This window comes from Megascapheus bottae, chromosome 15 (genome assembly GCF_031878675.1).
Source record: "Megascapheus bottae isolate mThoBot1 chromosome 15, mThoBot2.hap1, whole genome shotgun sequence".
NCBI lineage: Eukaryota > Metazoa > Chordata > Mammalia > Rodentia > Geomyidae > Megascapheus > Megascapheus bottae.
In genome coordinates this window covers 28,239,136-28,261,287 of record NC_143523.1, presented here as the reverse complement: position 1 = coordinate 28,261,287, position 22,152 = coordinate 28,239,136, and the positions used below count along the sequence as shown (strand labels likewise).

Genomic DNA, 22,152 nt, shown 5'->3' with positions numbered 1-22,152 from the left:
GCCCTTCCCTCCTCCCGCGGCCGGCACAGACGTGGCCTCTGTGACCGGTCCCAGGGAGAGGCCACGCCATTCTTTCACAATGACGCCATCCGAGAGCCAACAGAGGCAGAAGGAATGGGGCTTGAGAATGAGGCCTTCACTCATCCTGCTCCGGCAGGAAGAAGATGGAGGCCACCGGGCACGCCCCGAGCCCCCGGGCCCCCTCCCACACCCCCACTTCTCTGCCCTGCGAGCTGCTATAGCCTTGACCCCCGGCGGCCTCTAAGACGGGCGAAGCTTCCCGAGCCTGAGCAGCCCGGCTGGGCTCCGACCCTCCCGGGATGGGGACCCCAGGGTCCACGGGCACACGTGTGCGGGGCTGGGGCGGGGGCTGAGTTCTCCGTGGGGCGGGATGGTCTCAGTAGGGCCCCAGTGCCGGCTCCCAGCCAGGACCTCGGAACCCGAGTTAGCTGGGGGGGCCCCCGTGGCCCCCACGCGGTGAAGCGCGGGCTCTTTTTGTCTTATTTACCTACATGTCCACGGGTGAGTAAGGGGAGGGACAGAAATGGAGGGTCATGGGGGGAACAAATGCAGCACTGGTACCCGCTGGACACTGCTGAAAATGACCGGTGTAACTTGTGGGCTGGGCTGGCAGGGAAAAACTGGGAGAAAGTGAGGAAAAGAGTGAAACTGTCCAAAGAAAAATGTCTTTGCCTGACTTAGGTAGCTGTGACTTCGCCGTTCTTAGCATTTTTATAATAAGAATATAAAGAGAGCCATGCGCACAGCCAGTCACAGGCACAGCACTTTGACCTTCAGGCTATGTGAAGGTGGTGTCATGTGGCCACAAGGAAAAGTTGTTAATGGAGAGGCATGAAACGCATGCTTTCCTGGCACTTCAGAGCAAGCGTGTTTGCACCAACACCTTGATCTCCTACTCTGGCCCTCAAGCATGAACACATGCGAGTCTACTCTTCTAAATCATCTCGTTTGTGGACTACGGCTATGGCCATACTGGAAATTGATGCAAACATATTGTCTTCCACACACCCAGCAAGAGAAATGTTTTCCTGTGAAATCTGTGACTTCTGTTATTTAGCTCGTCCCCAAATTGCCACCGTATTATTTTCTTCAAATAATTATGTAATTATTTTACATTTCTATGGAAAGCCCTATGTATCCGAAGTAATAAACATGAAATGTTACATGTTTAAAAAAAGTGCAATTTAAAAAATAAATAAAACACCTGCTAATCCTAATTACTCCGTGGACTTTCTCAAGGCTCTACCACTTGAGCCTCAGCAGCACTTCCGGCTTTTTCTATGTATGTGGTACCAAGGAATTAAACCTCGGTCTTCCTGCATGCTAGGCAAGCCCTCCACCACTAGGCCAAACTCCCAGTCCTTCCAATGAACCACTAGAAAACCGGATGTGGCGCTGTGGCTCAAGGGTAGGGAGGGTAGGGTGGTAGCCTTGAGTTCAGGGGCAGGGGTGAGGCGCGAAACACAACCCCCCCCCCCAGCCCTCCCTCCAGTCCATGGCTGAACCCCTAGCTTCCCTCGCCCCGCCCCTGTCAGGCCCCGCCCCCGGACAGACCACGCCCCATGTCAGCTCCTCCTCCGCAAGGCCCCGCCCCGGGACAGACCACACCCCGCGCGAAGCCCCGCCCCCCGCCTGGCCCTGCTCCCTGCTGGTGGGTCCAGGGAGTGGCACCCATGCATTAAAGAGCCTTGTTCTACTTATTGATGTTCCTGTCTTTCCCCCTTCCCCATTAAATCCATTTTCTCAAAAAAGAAAAATCGGAGAGCCTGCTGTAACTGAAAGAATAAAAGGAGGTGCTGGCACCAACTCAGACCTTCCCAATGTCCAAAGCAGGTTTCACGCTGGCACAGTACTAGCAATGAAAGCCCCAACTTCGCTCAGCCTATGAGTGAGTGTGACTTTCACACTGGGCCCCGACCCTAGCACATCAGTGCACGGGGGGTGTGCGCACGCGCCCCAACTGCAGCTCTAAAACCCCTGCATGGAACCCGCTCATCCAAGTTGACAACCAAGCCGTGTCCTGTGTCAGACAGACATGAGGCTTTTTTTTTTTTTCTGCCAGTCCTGGGCTTGAGCTCAGGGCCTGAGCACTGTCCTTGGACTTTCTCAAGGCTAGAGCTCTACCACTTGAGCCTCAGCACCACTTCTGGCTTTTTCCTATGTATGTGGTACCGAGGAATTGAACCCGGGTCTTCGTGCATGCTAGGCAAGCACTCTACCACTAGGCCAAACTCCTGGCTCGGATTTTTTTTCAATGAGTGTCATTTTTGTCGGGGAAGAGGGGAGCTTGGCTCTGATAAAGGGGTCTGTGTGCAGGGGTCTGATTTGTTTTCCAAAGCCAATCTACCAAATTGGAGTGTTGCCCAGATACAAACCAAATACACCAAGCTCATTCCTTAGCAAATGCAAAGGAAGACAAGTGTCAGTACTTTATACAACTAGATTTAATAAGTTGTTATTACAGAAAAAAAAGTCCAAACTACAAAGTTTAAGCAGTTGTAAGCAATAGCTGCATTGAGCTCCGTGTTTAGTCACAGTATTGTATCCCATACAAGCAGTATTAGTCCAAGCCCCAATGGCAGAAGCTGGGTAGAGTTACTAGCAAAAAATAAAATAAATTAAGAACCATCAAAAAGAAAACAATCCAAGAGAACAGTTAATAAAAGATACAATACATTTAAAATTAGTTGTTAGTTGAAAATCAAATACAGAGATCTTAGCTGTGAACACTCTAAAAGTTATGTCTATTATTTTGACAGCAAAAATACAAATACCTAATACTTTATACCCCAACGGAACTATATCCAGGAAAGAATAAAAGAAGTTATCGTGTGTGTGTTAGCACCCAAGTTTTCTACCTGCACAATTCATTTCTTTGACATACAATTTAAACATCCCTGAATCACAGAATCTTGACCCATTTTGGGGTATAAAGTCAACAGCAGTAATTATAAAATACTCTGTGGTAAGATAAAACACTATTGCAGCTGAGATAGAGAAGTCTGATTATTATTATAAAAGAAAAAAAACAGAAATGTTAGCTGACAGATCATACAAACTAGTGAGATATCAACAACCCATACAAACAAGCCAGTTTTAACAACAACAACAAAAATGCTTTAAAAAAAAAACCCAACTAATCTGTGACTAATCTTTCATTCAAACCTTGCAAGTAGAGATGTCACAATACACAAATATTTAGGTAGGAGCTTTACCCAGTTAAGTGCCATTTTGTTGCTAATACAATAGATAAAAATGAAAACTAGCAGTTATTTTGCTAATTGCATAAATGCAGTACACTCTGCATTGGCCTAGGCCTCACTAACAAGCTATAAAACACAAGATATAGGCAGAAATCTAAGCGTAATCTTTATACCACTAAACAAGAATTTTCCCAATTTCTTTTCTTCTGTCCCTAAATCATTTAGTTGTAGTTAATGTAAAATTCCAACCAGTAGTATCCAATGTGAGTTAAATTTTACATCACAACTTGATCTAATCTATATAGTATTTACAAAACTGAATACACAGAGCGTACCCAAGAGCCAACACTGGACACGTTTCTCGGAGTGACGGATGCCCCTCGCCACAGCAGCGGTACTGGAAGAGGCCAGAGCCCCAGTAGAAACACAGCGTCTATCTAGAGCAAGTCACTGGATGGTCTGTTCACGCAACACCAATTTTGCAGTTTTAGGGGGCCATTGCAGCGACGCGCTGCCTTAAGGGGCGCGTGCTGCGGGGCGTCCAGGTGAGGTGGGGGCCGGAAAGGCAGCAGCAGGACAGACAAGACCATGCGTGCAGAGCCTCCGCGGGTTGCGACAATCAACGGCAGGGGGCGCTATCACGGGGAGTAGGCAGGGGGTGAGGAGGAAGGGGCAGCCTGACGCCTAACGGTGTCCATGTACAGTGGTGACAGCTGTCACTGACACAAGTGACATGGGTGACAGACACCCTGAAGAGCAGGCATCTTCTCAGAGGCTTCCTTTGCCTCACCGATGTGACCACTGTACATGCGTGTAAGAGACCTGGCAGGGAAAGGCACCGTGTCACACGTGGACAGCAGTTGGTGGCAGATTCGCGCACATACACACGCAGCACACGCATGCGCACACACACAATGAGGAGAGTTTCGAGGGGGGAAAAGCACTGTTGACCTGGCTAGGGGTTTCCAACCCAGTGGCGTTTCAGGAGGGCGACTTGATCATCAGGGCCACGCCTGGTGTTGTCTAAGTCCACGGTGACATCCCTAGAGACTGTACTGTGACATCCCTAGTCTTACACTGAACCACTGGAATAAAGGAAAAGGCTTGTCCAAATTTCACGTTCTGCTCATTCTGTCATTTTATTACCCAATTATCCAGTACATTTCCAGTCACTTTACAGAACCAAGCATGCTCACCGTCCTCACGCTACTGTAAACCACGTTCAGAAAGTTAATACATAAAGCTTTGCATTTCAAAAAACTAGACACTTTAGTAACAATATTACAAAGGTTTTAGCTTCAAAAATAACTGAAAATGAAAAAAATAAACTTTTAAAGAATTAGCATCATAAAATTAATTTATTCCAAGTAAAAATACAAAATAATATTATGACATTGACCAGATATGAAAGTCCCTCCCAGAAACAACTCTATTAATGATTGAGAAAGCACTCCTTTAAAGAAAATACGAAATAAAATGAAAAATATGTAAATATGTTTAATTTTTCTCTTAGCAAAAAATCTTTCTAAAAATAACAATGAAAATTTGTCTCAGTACAAAGGCTACATTACTATTGAAAAAATACCAGCATGAAGAAAAGGTACATATTTGACAGTAGAAAAATGATTTCAGTGAATCACAATGTCTAAAGTTTGCAATGAAAATAAATCTGCAATAAAGATTTATGCCTTTTTTCTTTTCTTTTTTTTCTATTTTTTATACAAACAGTACAAACAGTATTGCACATAACAACAAATAGTCGAGGTTAGATTATAGCCTTCAAAAAACCCACTAGTTCAAGTGTCACTTCAAAGAAAGGCCACTCAGGACCTGTGTCACCCGGGGGCTTCCCAGTCAAGCTGCAGATCAGAAACACCTCTGTGTTTTAAAAAATAATTTTTTGAAGGACCCTCTCTTTTAATATAACATTAAGAACTTGGGGGGCACATTTATTTACAAAACAAAAGGGAACATGTTATAATTTAATAAACTAAAAAAGTTCTCTTTAAAAAAATACAAACAGAAGAACTCTTTCACAATCCTGGTCAGTCGTGCACAATCAACGCTTGATTAGAAATATACAAATGAAGGGAAAATAGTTTCCACCATCTATCCACCACTTCCAGCACCAAATGGAGTTGATATTTGTAACCTAGTTTTCTTGACAATGTTTTTTTTTTGTCACTTCAGCTTTATGCTGTACAATCTCCCAGCTTACATTTTTTTTAATCTCAGTGTTATTTTAGTACATGAAAGAGGGGAGCTTCTTCAAAAAGATTTGCTTCCTTCACATAATTAGGTAGATTTCTGTAGGTTAGATATGATCTTTAATATTATAGTTATAAAGCTCTAACTTCTTCATTTTCAAAAACCACAAATAATCATGAAAAAAATAAAGTTACCCATCTGTTAAATCATTTTCTTGCAGAATTAAATTAATATATATTTTTCTGAATAAACTTACTTAGAAAATATCATTTTCTTTCCTATATTTCAAAATTGAGGTATTGCAAAAGATCATGTCAGTCAGAAAGCATGCCATTTTCCTTAAAAACAAACAAAACAAAAAATCTTCAGCCAACTTGAAAACAGTCTAAAATACAAAAAGTAGTAGTGCATAACAAAATTTCTTGTGCAGATGAAAATAAAACCTTCACAAACATAGAAAACAATAACAGCAGCAACAACAACAACAAACAAAACAATGCCTGGGCTGGGGGTGGGGGAAGCAAATATTACCAAAAAGCCCAGAAGTAACTTCAAAGGGGGAGGAATCTAATAAGCATTTTTAATCCAGTAAAAACAACAACTATTTTGTTTTGCCTTTTTGAAAACGAAACTACAGGTTGAGAGCCAGTAATTGCAACTAAACACTGGAGGAAGAACAGAACAGAAACTAACGATACTAAATTATCGAAACAGTACAGGGACGTCAGGGCACGAAGGACACAGCGGCTGGCATCTACTCTGCAGCGGCACATCCAGTCAGATTGTCCCCAGAATTCCAAAACATAGGAAGAATATCAAAAAAGACTTACATACTCTCGCAATCATTGTGTGTGTTTATATATTACTATCTGCAGCCCAAGAGTGAATGCTAAAAAAAAAAAAAAATGCCCACGGTAGTATAGCAGGGCTTAATTCTATTCAAGCTTTACAGGATACATCCAGGGAACTAAGTAGTTAATTTCTCACCCAGACAGCCAGCTCTGCCCAGGCCATCTGGTTGTGTACAGACATTTCTTTAGCATCACCATTACACAATGTTCCTTAAAGATGTGTGCCTAGTTTGTCAATCTGACAACTTATCTCTAGATACTGTATATATTCTTAGTGTTTGTAAGCTAAGATGAGCTCTTTGGTTTTCTGGACAAGGTCTGGAGCTATGTAAAATGGTACAAGCACTAGGAGATCGTAACTAAGAGCTCATGTGTTACTTAATAATATACCAGTTAGGAACTGTCAAGTTCATTAATGTCTGACACAGAGGCTTTAAACAGTTAACTTTGATCACAGTTAGACATAATCACTTTACTATATAAAATAAACTGCACAATATATAACAGAGCACCGCAAAGTACTTCATCTACCGTCCACGAATTTGCTTTAAGAATATCCTACACCTAGATTTTTCTATTGGTTGTAATATAGGTCATTATGTTACGGGCTCCTCTTACTCAGCATTCCATTGACTGAGGCATGCCTTCCTTCCCTCCATTACCAACTCTTTGAATGAAAAAAAAATTCTCATTTTAAAAAATGAGTAGTTTATAGCTTATATAGATTATTAATTTGTGCATTGTGGGAAGGTTTTATACTAGACATTGGATATAAAATTTATTGCATGCAGCAACCTGATTAAATAAACATGCAGTCAGAAATAGTGACCTTCCAGCGAAGCGTTCTCAAGTCCATTCTGATCCCCTTTTGGCAGCTGATTCTATCCCTAAATCACAAAAAGTATGTTGTTGGGTTTTTGTTTGTAATTGATACCTTAGCCCGAATAGAAGTATTATGGTATCCACCATACCATTTTTAATAGCAGCAAAAGCTATTGCAGCATAAATTTACATAACATTAAAAGATCTAACCAAAGTCCTCAGCAAAACAAAACAAAACAAAAAATCAAACGTGAAATAAAAAAGATCCAGCTTATGAGGTATCCTTACAACTCAAAATACAGAGCAACGAAAGGCCAATTTCATTCAGGGATAACCTTAGTCTACATGACCACGAACGATTGCTGAATTGGGAAATTTTGCTACATCTGCCACCTAACTCATGAGTAAGTATTACCTTTGGTAAGTCTTGTCCTAGGGGCAACTCTCCACGTTTCTGAAAATAAGTGCATGCTCCAGTTTAAAAACAACCAGAACAACAACAACACAACAACAACAACAACAACAGCAACAACAAACGAAAGAGTCACAGAGTCAGTCTGATGGCCACTGATGAGAATGGCAGTCTACGCACTGTCAAGAGTGACAAATCAGGTGTAAGAAAATTAAGGTATCAAGCAGACGTAGGTGTGAATCAAAGTGCAAATCAGTACCGTTATACACTCTGCAACATTGCATTATACTGGACACTGAGTTCAGTAATATGACTGTAAATAATAGTAATAATAATAATTAATAATAATAATAATAAAAAGACCCATTTCTTCTTTAAAAATCGAGAACAAATGCACAGATTTCCAGAACACTGTAAGCCCTGAGGCAGTGCCTCTCTCTTCCCTCCCTGTTATCTACTCCAGTGCTTGCGGCTGGGTCGGCCCGGGCTCAGCTCCAGCGGAAGGGGACGTGGCGCGGGCGGTCGCCTCCCTCCTTCACCAGTGGCTTGTGGAACTCGCGCCCGGCGCGGGAATGTATGCTCGCCCAGCAGTATTCGCAGTAATACTGCAGACAGGTGACGTTGGCACAGAAGAACGGGGCGAACTTCCCGCCGCAGCGTGTGCCCTGGCACTCGTCACACATCTGATCATCCAGCACATACGGCTTCACTTCCACCTGGAGACCCGGGGACAGAGAGGGAGAGAGCCATTAGCCTGCAGGGCCTGGGTCAGACCCCGGCTGGGAGACCCCACCCCACGGCCACGCTCTGGGTGCTTCAGGGCTGTGAGGAGGAGACTGTCAAAAGCTCAGGCCAGGAGAGGTGGGTCTTGCCTGTAGCTACTCAGGAGGCTGAGATCCGAGGATCGAGGTTCAAAGCCAGCCCAGGCACTCAAGTCCATGAGACTCTTATCTACAGTTAACAACTAGAAAACCAGAAGTGGCTCAAGGGATAGGGCAGTAGCCTTAAGCTGAAGAGTCAGGGACAGTGCCCAGGCCCAAAGTTCAAACCCAACCACAGACCAAAAATTAAAAAAAAAGGCTCAAGAGGGAGAGCACTGGCCCTGGGTTCAAACCCAGGGCTGCCAACTCAGCCCTGGCCAACACAGAACAAACCAGAAAGCCCAGCAAAACTCCAGCACAGCGCTAGGCAGCAATGTGAGGCAGGTGTGGGACTGCTGCTGCTTGTCCAGATGCACTGTGAGGACGGAGGCTTTTTTTTTTTAACCTTGTGGATTTTATTTCCTTGATATTCCTCTCCCCCCAGACTAGAAGCCTCAATACACACTTGTCATTTGTTGTCTGTTTTTGCCAGTCCTGGGGTTTGAACTCTGGGCCTGGGCACTGTCCCTGCGCTTCTTTAACTCAAGGCTAGTGCTCTGCCACTTAGCTACAGCACCACTTCCAGCTTTTTCTATGTATGTGGTCCCAAGGAATGGAACCTGGGCTTCATGCATGCTAGGTAAGCACTCTACCACTAACCACATTCCCAGCCTTTCTGTTTTCTTTTGTTGTTATTGTTGTTTTTCAGTCATAGCCCTTTAGGGAACATTTAAAAACCAAAATGAGGCAAAACCATATGACATAAAAACCAAACATGAAAGGGCTGGGAGTTTGGCCTTGTGGTAGAGAGCTTGCCTAACATGCACAAAGACCTGGGTTTGATTCCTCGGTACCACATACATATAAAAAAAGCTAGAAAATGGTGCTATGGTTCAAATGTTAGAGCTCTAGCCTTGAGAAAGCCCAAGGACAGTGCTCAGGCCCCTGAGTTCAAGGCCCAGGACTGGCAAAATACACACACACACACACACACACACACACACACACACACATATATGGTTCAGAAGTTAACCTGAGTTCAAATCTAGGCCACACTAGCAGCTGTGCAAATTTAGGTTAGGTTCTCAGCCATGTTGAGCCCTTTTCCCTGTGGGGATAGTGGGAAGGATGGTTCCTCCTTCAACCATGCAAAATAGTGCCTGGAGCAGGGTAAGCATGGGGCCTCATTATTCCCACCGATTCCCATCTTGCTCTCTCTGCACCAGAGACTACTCCTGCTAGCATGCATTCAGCATCAGTGGCCTCTCTCCTGGCCATGCTCCAGGACTCCTTGGTTCAATTCTCCTATGCACATGTTGACATTTCAAGAATCTACTTCCACAGTGTCCCTCCCTGCAGCCAAAGCCAATGATTGCCTACTGCCTGTGGACTGGTCAGCTGCTTCAGGAGAGCACAGTCCTCTCTTAAACACAGCTGGTGCCTTCACAATCTGTTCAATCTCTCTCCATAATGTGCTAACTAAAATTGATTGGTCTCCATCTTGACTTGGGCTTTTTTTTTTCCTCACACAAAATAAGTAATTAGAAAGGGAATGACTAAGTGTAAGTATTTAATACATCTCAAGGTAACTCTCTCTAGTTCCAAAATATTTTCACCTCCAAAGGAAACCCTGTACACATGAAGCAATTACTTCTCTCATCTCCTCAGTTCCTAGCCATAGTGAATCCACAGTCTTACCTATTCTGGGTATTTCATATCAATGCAATCACAAAATATGAGATCTTTTATGTCTGGCTTCCTCCACTAATGAAACTTTGAGATTTCTCCACATTGTACCATGCAGATGAAGGTAGCTGACTGCTATTTGGGCCTAAATAATATTCCATTACTCCTAACCGCACACTCCACATTTGCTGAGGGACAGCTGGGTTGTTCTACCTTTTGGATATTATAAATAGTATTGCTATGAACACACGCATACATATTTGAGCAGTAAAGACCCTAAAATTTTCTTAAGAACTATTAAATTGCTGGATACAGATGGATCAACAACTGTAATCTTAACTACTCAGGAAGCTGGGATCTGAAAGTGTAAGTTCAAGCCAGCCCCATAAAGTCTACAAGACTCTTATCTCCAATTAACCACTAAAAAGCCAGAAGTAGAGCGTGGCTTAAGAGGTAGGGTGCTAGCCTTGAGCAAAACAAGCTTAAGGATAGTGCCCAGGCTTTGAGTTCAAGCTCTGGGACTGGTACAGAAAACAGCAACAACAAAAAAAACCCAACAAAACAAAACAACAATAACAACAAAACCCCTTTTAATTCCTAAGCTACTTGGATAGATCAACCCACAAATGGTAGCTATAACATTAAAGAGAGGTAAAAGATCAGCTAGTGACAACATAAATAAAATGCTGACACAAAATCTTCAATGGCTAAAAGCAACAAAGCAGGACTAAATAAATCTAGACATAAGCTAGGCAGAGCTCACGTGCCACTGATGTCCCCATAATGGATGATCCATGCTTTCTCAAGGCTAGAGCTCTACCACTTAAGGCACAGCACCACCTCCAGCTTTTTCTGTGTATGTGGTATCGAGGAATCAAACCGGAGTCTTCATGCATGCGAGGCAAGCACTCTACTAAATTCCTGGCCCATAAAGTAGAAAATGTTTTTAAAAGTTACAGGTTTGAGGCTGGGAGTTTGTGCCTAGCATGCACAAAGACCTGGGTTTGATTCCTTAGTATCACATACATAGAAAAAAGCCAGAAGTGCTGCTGAGGCTCAAGTGGTAGAGCCCTAGCCTTGAGAAAGTCCAAGGACAGAGCTCAGGCCCTGAACCCAAGCCCAGGACTGGCAGGAGGTGAGATCTGAAGATCATAGTTCAAAGCTAGCCCATGCAGGAAAGGCTCTTATTGCTTACTACCTACCCAAAAAGCCAAAGTAGAGCTGTGGCTAAGTAGCCCTGAGAAAAATTGCTCAGGAACAGTGCTGAGGCTCCAAGTTCAAGCCCAGGACTGGCACACAAACAAGCTACAGGTTAGCTACAAGTGTTCTTGTTGCCAGATTTGTCCTTAGAGTGACACTCAGTATTCCATGGAGGAGCGTGGCTCACCTAACAGGCCACTCATATTACCTGCAGCAACATGGCTTCATGGAAAGCCTCTTTAGTTTGGAATTCTCAAAGCTTTTAAGCACAATGTGCCCGTGATAGCATCCTCTTTTTTTTTTTTTTTTTTTTTGCCAGTCTTGGGCTTCAGCTCAGGGCATGAGAACTGTCCTTGGGCTTTCTCAAGGCTAGAGCTCTACCACTTGAGGCACAGCGCCACTTCTGGCTTTTTTCTATGTATGTGGGACTGAGGAATCGAACCTGGGTCTTCGTGCATGCTAGGCAAGCACTCTACCACTAGGCCAAACTCCTGGTCCAATAGCATCCTCTTGACATATGCCACGAAGAACACCTACTTGGGCCTAAACTCCACAGAAACTTCATTACCTGTCTCATTAAGTATTGTGTCTTTCCAGTTGTTCAGGCAAGTCCTCTAGCAGAAGACAATATTTAAAAATGTCTAAATATAAATTGTTAGTTGCTCAACTGTTCATGGGATGAAAATCTTGTTGTTTAAAAAGCTGATGACAAAGCCAAGGAACTGCAACTAGCAGTGTGAAAATAGCTTTCCCTAGCAACGAAGTTATCCACATCTTCCAGATATGGCAAATTCTGTTATTAATTTTAGAAATGACTTAGGCTAGACTCAAAAAAATCTTCAGGGGGGCCGGGAGTTTGGCCTAGTGCTAGAGTGCTTGTCTAGCATGCACAAAGACCCAGGTGAGATTCCTCAGTATCACATACATAGCAAAAAGCCAAAAGTGGTGCTGAGGCTCAAGTGGTAGAGCTCTAGCCTCAAGAAAGTGCAATGACAGTGCTCTGGCCCTGAGTTCAAGCCCCAGGATTGGAAAAAATTTTTTTTGAAGGGGAAATGGTTTGGCTTTTCTTTTCTTTTTTCTTTTCTCTTTTTTTGTTCTGGGTCATGGGGCTTGAACTCTGGGCCTGGGTGCTGTCCCAGAGCTCTTCAGCTCAAGACTACCACCCTACCCCTTGAGCCAAAGCACCACTTCCCGTATTCAGGTGATTAATAGGAGATAAGAGTCTCACGGACTTTTTAGTGTCCAGCCTGGCTTTGAATCACAATCCTCAGATCTCAGCCTCCTGAGTAGCTAGAATTACAGGCATGAGTCACTGCGCCTGGGCTTTTCTTTTCTCTTTTGAGTTAGGTAGGATGAGCCTTACAGCACTGTTCATTTTCTAAGGCACTAAGGTGTGAAAGGTAAAAGATAACTCTTTTTCTGAAACACAGTCAGCCAAGAGAACTGTATGAGGGTCACCGGCTTACCCTCTGGTGTTTTTCCCCCAACACTATTTAGGGCTAGAGCAGAAGACAAGAAGATGGTCACCATTGAGACATACTGTGTGTGTCATCTCCTCCTGGAGCACACAGGAGCAGGGCATCTTGGCTATGTCACAATTCCCATGTCTCACTTCCCCTCCCTTATGAGGTGTTTGCACCAGCAATCCCAAATAAGAAGGACTGATCTGGGCTGGGAAAGTGGCTCAGTGGTAGAGTGCTTGCTTAGCATGCATGAAGCCCTGGTTCGATTCCTCAGAAGCACATAAACAGAAAAGGCAGAAGTGGCACTGTGGCTCAGGTGGTAGAGTGTTAGCCTTAAGCAAAAGAAACTCAAGGACACAGTGTTCCATATCCTGAGTTCAAGCCCCAGGACTGAGGAAAAAAAAAAAAAAGAATGAGGACTCATCAAGAAATTGTGTTACTGAAGCCATCAGTGAGAAAAAAAATGGCCCTTTAAAATTGTTTCATAAACAACTTCTATACTACACTCAAAATATGAGTAGGAGGGCCAGGAATTTGGCCTAGTGGTAGCGTGCTTGCCTAGCATACACAAAGACCTGGGTTCGATTTCTTGGTACCACATACATAGAAAAAAGCCTCAAGTGGTGCTGAGGCTCAAGTGGTAGAGCTGTAGCCTTGAGAAAGTCCAAGGACAGTGCTCAGGCCCTGAGCTCAAGCCCAAGGCTGGCAAAAAAAAAAATAATATATATGAGTAGGAAAGAAGAATCTTGGGTGTGTGTGTGTGTGGTTTTGCTAGGCTGGTGTTTCTTACTACTTGAGCTAGGCCCTTTCCAGAATCTTTCCCCCTCCTTATCCCCCCAGAATCATACCTTGTGTTGCCTCCTGAGGCCATGACTCCATGACCTTCTCAACTGCCTCGCGTAGCTGAGCTCACTAGCCTTAACCACCGTACCCAGCAAAAACAGTATCTTTAATCCTCCTAAATGTTTTCATATCTAAAATGATCATAGATGCTAGGTAGGTGCTGGTGGCTCATGTTTATAATCCTAGAAACTCTGGAGGCTGAAATCTGAGGATCACAGTTCAAAGCAACCCAGGCAGGAAAGTCCGTGAGACTCATCTCCAATAAACTCCTCAGAAAAAGCCAGAAGGGGTGCTGTGGCTCAAATGGGAGAGAAATACCCTTGAGCACAAATTGCTCAGGGATAACATACAGGATCTGAGTTCAAGTCCCAGGACAAGCAAAAGAAAAAGCAAAAGCAAACAAACAACCCCCTCCCCCCCCAAAACAAAATTCAAACCTATTTATTTCAGAAACATCTTTTTTCTTTGATACTAGGGTTGAAACTTGACCTTCCACTGGCTAGGAAGGCCCACACCCCAGCCTCAGATTTTCAAAAACGAAAATAATAATTCAAACTCCAAGAAACTCATGGTCTAACATTTTTTTTTTTTTGGCCCCTTTCTCTTTCTGGCCCCGCTCGCTCCGGCCCCGCTCGCTCGGGCCCGGCTAGGCCCTCTTTCTAGCTCAGGCCCCGCTCGCTCCGGCCCCGCTCGCTCCTGCCCCGCTTGCTTCCGCCCGGCTCGCTTCCGCCCGGCTCGCTCCAGGCCCCGCTCGCTCCGGCCCTGGCTTGCTCTGGCCCCGCTCGCTTGGTCTAACATTTCTATATATATATATATATATATATATATATATATAGAGAGAGAGAGAGAGAGAGAGAGAGAGAGAGAGAGAGAGAGAGAAATATATACAGAGAAAAAAATATATATATATGAACTCAGGGTCTGAGCACTGTCCTTAGGCTTTCCTCAACGCTAGAGCTCTACCATTTGAGCCACAGCACCACTTCCAGCTTTTTCTAAGTATGTGGTACTGAGGAATTGAACCTGGATCTTTGTGAATGCTAGGCAAGCACTCTACCACTAGGCCAAACTCCCAGTCCCTTGTGGTCTAACATTTCCTTATAAACACTATTATCTACTTTAGGAAATGGTACTACAGGGGATAAATTCAGGGGCAGATTTCTGATAGGAAAGAAGTGCTTGCTCTCTACTGCTTGAGCCACATTGCCACTTCTGACATTTTCTGTTTATGTGGTATTGCTTTTCCGAGAACTCTTAAGTCTGGGCAGAAAAAGTCAATGAGATAATATCAAATTAAGCAGTAAAAAGTCAGAAATGGAGAAGTGGCTCAAGTGATAGTGTCCTAGCCTTGTGTGAAAAAGCCATGCAAGCCTGGTGTCAGTGGTTCATGCCTGGAATACCAGCTACTTAAGAGGCTGAGATCTGAGGACTGTGGTTTGGAGCCAGCCCCAGCAGGAAAGTCCATGAGACTCTATCTCCAATAAACTACTCAGACTGGCAAATAAATAAATAAAAATTAAGAAATTAGCTGGGTGCCAGTGGCTTATGCCTGTAACCGTAGCTACTTAGGAGGCTTAGATCTAAGGATCACAGTTCAAAGCCTGCCCAAGCAGGAAAGTCCATGAGACTCATTGCCAGTTAACTACCAAAAAAGCTGGACATGGAGCTGTTGTTCAAGTGGCAGACTGTTAGCCTTGAAGGGAGGATTAAAAACAACAACAACGGGCCCGGGATTTGGCCTAGTGGTACAGTACTTGCCTAGCATGCAGGAAGACCCGGGTTCGATTCCTCGGTACCACATACATAGAAAAAAGCTGGAAGTGGTGCTGAGGCTCAAGCGATAGAGCTCTAGCCTTGAGAAGGTCCAAAGACAGTGCTCATGCCCTGAGCTCAAATCCAGGACTGGCAAAAAAAAAAAAAAAAAAAAAAAAAAAAACCCTCAGATACAGTGCCTAAGCCTTGAGCTCAGCCCCAGGATCAAAAAATAATAAAGTTTAAGTTTCTACATTTTTTTTCTTTTACCAGTCCTCAGGGCCTGAGCGTGGTCCTTGGACTTTCTCAAGGCTAGAGCTCTACCACGTCAGCCACAGCACTACTTCTGGCTTTTTTCTATGTATGTGGTTCTGAGGACGAACCCAGGTTTTCATGTATGCTAGGCAAGCATTCTACCACTAGGCCAAACTCCGGCCCCAAGTTTCCACATTTTTATTAGTGCATATCAATAGTACAATGTGGAAGGTTTCATTGTGATACATGCATATAATATGTTCTGGTCATACTTTCCTCCACTCTTTTTTTTTTTTTTTGAGAGTCCTGGGACTTGAACGCAAGGCCTGGGTCTAGGCAATGTCCTTGGACACATTTTGCTCAAGGCTAGCGCTCTGCCATTTGAGCCACAGTGCTATTTCCAGCCTTTTCTGTATATGTGATACCCAGAAATCGATCCCAAGGCTATGCTCCTGGACCCAACCTCCACATTTTTTTTTTTTTTTTTTTTTTTTTTTTTTTTTTTTTGCCAGTCCTGGTCTTGAGCTCAGGGCCTGAGCACTTTCTTGGACTTTCTCAAAGCTAGAGCTCTACCACTTGAGTCTCAGCACCACTTGAGGCTTTTTTCTATGTATGTGGTACCAAGGAATTGAACCCGGGTCTTCGTGCATGCTAGGCAAGCACTCTACCACTAGGCTAAACTCCAGGCCCCACTCTTTTTAATGGAAATAGTAGGAGCTAACTTGGAACCTATATTAGTAGATTAGGGAAAATTAGTAGATTAGTAGAGTAGGGAAAATAAATCCAGCACCTGTGGATCACATCATAATCCTAGCTACTTGGAAAGCTAAGCTCTGAGAAAGTCTGAAGGCAGCCCAGGCAAACAAACTGGAGAGAGTTTTAGCTCCAACTATCCAGCAAAAAGCCGGAAGTTGAAAAGTATGGGAGAGTATCAGCAATGAGCAAATAATCCAAGGGAAAGGTAGAGGCTCTGAACTCAAACCCCATGACTGGCATATACCAAAACAGAGCAAACAGGAGACTAGGAGAACAGCGCCAAGTCCTGAATACATGCCTACGCTATTGGACAGTGGCAGTTATTGCTAAGTAAAGATGTTCTTGAGGCCTATACTAGACTGAACTTGTAAGGTAGTGTGTCCATTATGAAGCTTCACTACTCTCCACTGCATCTTTGGCTCATTCTCTGACTGACCTATGGCTTGATTCAGTCTGAGGCTCTTGAAAAACTTTTCCTGAATTAACACATGATGCTGTTTGAAGAGTCCTCTTAACTATTGCTGGCAGGTTTGGTTGAGTCTATATTTGTGAGTGTGATATAACAAATTTTGCCATTTAAACATGCAATTAGACTTTGTTTTATTTTCAACATTGTGCAGTTATGCCATAGCACAATCAATGCATAATAAGAGTATGCAATAAAAAGAGTACTGAACCTGTGGGTTTTTTTTTTTTTTTGGTTGGTTATGAGCCTTGAACTCTGGGCCTAGCACATCCCTGAGCTTAGCTCAAGGCTATCACTCTACCACTTGAGTCACAGTGACGCTTTTGGTTTTCTGGTGATGGTGGTTAATTGGAGATAAGGTCTCATGAACTTTCCTGCCTGGGCTGACTCTGAACCATAACCCTCAGACCCCAGCCTCCTAAGTACCTAAGTAGCTTGCTTGATTTCTTCCTTTTTTTTTTTTTGGCCAGTCCTGGGGCTTGAACTCGGGGCCTGAGCACTGACCTTGGATTTTTCTCAAGGCTAGCACTCTACCACTTGAGCCACAGCACCACTTCCAGCTTTTTCTGTGTATGTGGTACCAAGGAGTCTAACCCTGGTCTTGGTGCAAACTAGGCAAGCACTCTACCACTAGGCCACACGCCCTGCCCCTGTGTTCGTGCTCTCTTTTTCCAGGCAACCTGGATGAATTAATTCATGGACTAACATCATACAAGGCAGGATTATGCACTTACATTCACAAGGCATTTTTCTTTCCAGCATTTCACAAAACCCAAACTCCATCTGTTTCCTATAACAATTCCATCCTGGGTGACTGCTTACCCGTTTGTCAATGTCATTGTGTTGAAGTTGCACGAAGCGTGCACTGATGGCGGCAATGTAACTCTGCTGATTGGAGAACGCCACGCGGCCAGCACCTTTGGGGTACTTCAGCTCTGGGTCCGTATCAATGCCAGCATAGCAAACACCACCATACAAACGGTCCATGATCATAGCCAGTTCAACTGCAAGAAAATAAACACAGCTACATGTAAATACTTGGAATGTACTCTTGTCCAGGGGAGGATTATTCAATGGGATCAAGAAAAGGAGAACCTCATAGGGGCGCAGTGGCTCACGCCTATAATCCTAGCTGCCCAGGAGGCTGAGATCTGAGGATTAAGGTTCAAAGTGAGTTTAGGCACAAAAGGACCTGAGACTCTTATTTCCAATTAACCACTAGAAAATGGGAAGTGGGGCTTGGCTCAAGGGTAGCGCCCTACCCTACCAGCTTTGAGCTGAAGAGCTCATGGACAGTGCCCAGGCCAAGTTTAAGCCATGACACCCCCCCCCCAAAAAAAAAAGAAAAAAGAAAAGGAGAACCTGCATTAAGTATCATGAAGAAGGTCCACATCAGTCTTGCTACTCACAAGATATTTTCAAAAGGAAAAAAATAAAGTTTTCATAATCAGAACTTAGAGCAACAATATAAAGGGGTAATCAATCAGTAGTTATCTTTCCCTAATGTCTTTATTTATTTTTTATATTTTTAGTGTTGGGGTAATGTATAGAGGGGTTACAGTTACATTCGCCAGATAGTAGGTGCATTACCCCTTCTCATGTTTTTGTCCTCATTTCTGTCCTCCCACCCCCTCCCAATCATCTTGGTGCTAGTCCTGGAGCTTGAATTCAGGGTGTGGGTACTGTCCTTGGGCTTTTTTGATGAAGGCTAGCTTTCTACCACTTGAGCCACAGCTCCATTTTTTTGGGAGGGACACTTTACTGGAGATAAAAGGTCTTATGAACATTCCTTCCAGGGCTGGCTTTAAACTGTGATCCTCAGATCTCAGCCTTCTGGGTCACAGGATTACAGGCAGAGGCACCAGTACCTAAGCTTCCTTTTCTAACTTCTAACTGCAGTTGACTGGAAGGGGCCATATATAGGCTAAGCATTTTATGATTCCCTAACAAGTTTTAAAAAAGGATTCTTCTTACTGGCTTCTAAAACTAAAGCCAATTACTAATATCAAATGACTATATTAGGATTAAGCTACAAAAAGAGTCAACTATTTTTATCTAGAGACAGCATGTCTACAGATGTAAATATCTTTAATAATTAAATATCTCTAAAGCACATACTCTTTCCCAAGTGACAAATCTCCATTACTGTGGCGATGTGGAGTAAGCTCTTACACCACATCCTCAATAATACTAGTGCTGATAATAGCAGAAATGGACACTGAGCACTTAGCGTGCAAATGAAGCACTAAACTGCTACCTTTGCAGTAACAACCCACCCACCTTTCACTTTGGTGGTCTGGTCTGCACTCACTCTGCATCCAATTTTTATACTGATATTTACAAAATACTTATAGAGAAGGCATTTGGAAACTAGCCTGATATTTAAAAAATGTCCCATCAAGGTACCACAAGGAGACATGTAGCACTTACCTGCATTGCAAATTGCCTGAAGGCAACTGTTTACTTCACACTGGATAGCACTTCCTCCAGCTAGGGCTATTCCTTTCAGGCCATAGTATAAAACCAAAAGATTCAGCCCTACCACTGGGAAGTGGCTCAAACACTCGTTTTTCTCTAACACCTACATACAATATTTGGAAAGAAGATGGAGAAGATAGATGGTGATTTGAGTTCCAACTAATGTGAGCAGACCAGATCATGGCACGGGAGAACTCCTCAGGAATCTGTACTGACAGACAAAAGGCACCTGACCTGATGTGACGAGGGGAAAGTCTGTAGCAGAGACAGGGCTGACTAGTCTCAAGACACCCTTCCACCCCACACCAAGATTGCTACAAATAAAAGGAAAGCCAAGAATTACTAGTTTCCCTAGCACAGAACTGCAGAGGCAGTTAAAAAAACAAAAAACTATGTTTCCAATGTCAGACTATTAACTTTACAACATCTGTCCATACCATACTGCCTAATATTGATCATTTTCTAAATACATATTTTTAATAAGAATGATCTGTAAGTGACAGATAATTTTTAAATAAGAAAATAACATAGTAATAACTAATTTAAGAGTAAATGCTATTAAAGACACAGCAACCTAAAGCTATGCTCATTTAGCCCATTATGGTTAGAACTACTGACTCATGTAAACCAAGGGAACTTTGCCAAATAGAGTGAAGTGGACTCTACTGCACTCTTGGGCAGAACCGAGGAATCCCATTCATTTGAACAAAGCAAAAAGAATTGTGCTTACATCCCAAATATCAAAAGTTCAGAGGTTCCTCATACTTCACCCGAACAACCTCTGGTAGCTTAAGCATCTCCTCATATGGCTAATGTTACGCTCATAACAAGACCAGGAAGCTGGAGGAAGAATTATTAAATTCAGTCATTAATGACTTTGTTTGTCAAATGGGATTATAGTAAATGCCAGTAGCCTCAAGAAGTTAAATACAGTTTTTCTAAACACCAGGTTTCCCCTGGGATGGAAAAAAAAAAGATGGAATACTCTTGAAGCCTGGTGAGTGGCTAAGAAAAGAATACTGGTAAGGGATCAAAGATGTATGCTAAAGCTCCACTTGAGAAGTTCCTGTGACCACAGGTTCTTTGATACCTTGAAGCATCTTGGGGATATTCTGGTACCAGGAAGCACCACCACAAGCACAGACATTTTGTTACTTTGTGAATCTGTCTGCTAAAAAATCATCTTCATGTGCCAAAGATTAGATCATGACTGATGATGGCATTTTTGGTAGGAAATCAAAACTCTCATCCAATTTATATTTGTTTTATAAAAACAAATATAAATAAATCATTTCCATTTCAGTTTATACGAAGTCATTTTCTTGGGCATCAAGAAGTCTGCAGACATTTGAGCCAATCATGTTTCATTCACATTAAGGGTGGTTTGCTAAGAAGCTAGAAGAAACCAATGTGACTAACAGAAGAATTTTTAGGAGAAACTAAGACCATAAAAATTCCATCTCTCTATCCTAATCTCTAGTTAAATTACAGAAGTCTAATTTTATGATCACCATTGAAATGAAGTAAACATCAGTCAACTCTGCTTCTGTTTGTTTTTTTTTACTCAACCAATAAGACTTCATGCAACATACATCAGACTGAATTAATGCTAGGTTCAAGCCCTGCAGAGATGTCCTATAAGTACTCAACACAGTTTAGTAACTAGTAAAAAAATCACCATTTTTTTCAACAAATATTCTCCATTCGATAATGTTAATGCTATAGTATAGCATGAGAAAAAGAATCCATTTAATCCATCACTACCATATAGGTGATTAATAGAAACAGAGTAAGCCCTTCTCAGGTCCTATAAATTTTTCCCCATACTTTATAGAAGATACAAAATTACCAATAAATGATGTGCAGCTACTTTTGGGGGGGGGGTCCACGGGGCTTGAACCAGGCCTGGGCGCTGTCTCTGAGCTCTTCAGCTCAAGGCTACCACCCTACCCTTGAGCCAAGCATTTTCTAGAGGTTAATTGGAAATTACGAGTCTCAAGCCTTTTGTGCCAGGGCTGGCTTTGAACCTTGACCCTCAGATCTCAGCCTTCTGAGTAGTTAGGATTACAGGCGTGAGCCACAACGCCTGGCTATTGTGCAGCTACTTTTATTTATTTATTTATTTGCCAGTCCTGGGCTTGAGCTCAGGGCCTGAGCACTGTCCTTGGGCTTTCCTCAAGGCTAGTGTTCTACCCTGAGCCACCTCACCATTTCTGGCTTTTTCTATGTATGTGGTACCGAGAAATCGAACTCGGGTCTTTGAGCATGCTAGGCAGGCACTCTACCACTAGGCCAAACTCCCAGGCCCTGTGCAGCTACTTTTAAAGGCTAGTTATTTTAATCTCTAAAATAAGCATCATTAATTAATATAGGGAAAGTCCCAAATAAGTTCCTTTATATGGAGGGGACAGAAGTAGAAATGACTTTTTAGAAGGTGAAAGAAAAACAGAAGAACACAAAAAGTCTGGTAAGAGAATTAAAATCTTTATGGTTTCATATATCTTGTAGATCTTGTGATCTTAACCTTGCCCATAAAACTTTGAATCCTAGATCAAGATGTGCCTCACCTTGACTGTGGTAAAGCCACCTACTAAGCCTAGGACAGTCAATTTTCATTCTAAAATACTCACTGGAGAGGAAAGAGACAGAAGAGCCCCCAGGAACACATTCTTAACATTTAACCCAAGAAACACCACACTATCAGAGCAGGGCATATAGGTGAAAGATCTATAAACTCAGGGCTCCCCATCCAGCCATGGTTCTCAAGGTTCTCGTCATAATAAAAATAAAGGGTGGGAAATGGACAAACTGGAAGGCATGTCCAAGGGCACATTGTACTCTAAATCAACTCAAGTCATCCCATGAACAATTTCCAT

At 43.1% G+C, this 22,152-nt stretch overlaps 1 protein-coding gene across 10 annotated transcripts in view; it reads right to left on the bottom strand.

The window, feature by feature from the left end:
* Positions 1–2,172: 2,172 nt before the first annotated feature.
* The window catches only part of Cpeb3 (cytoplasmic polyadenylation element binding protein 3), a 175,890-nt gene continuing 155,910 nt past the window's right edge, over positions 2,173–22,152 (bottom strand). For all 10 annotated transcript variants that reach the window (XM_090346262.1, XM_090346258.1, XM_090346256.1 and 7 more), the window contains 2 exons: positions 17,621–17,802; positions 2,173–8,233 (listed from right to left, as the gene is read on the bottom strand). In XM_090346262.1, coding sequence (XP_090202388.1) covers positions 8,006–8,233; positions 17,621–17,802 — 410 coding nt within the window. In that variant the 3' untranslated portion in view covers positions 2,173–8,005. The remainder of the gene's footprint in view (positions 8,234–17,620; positions 17,803–22,152) is intronic.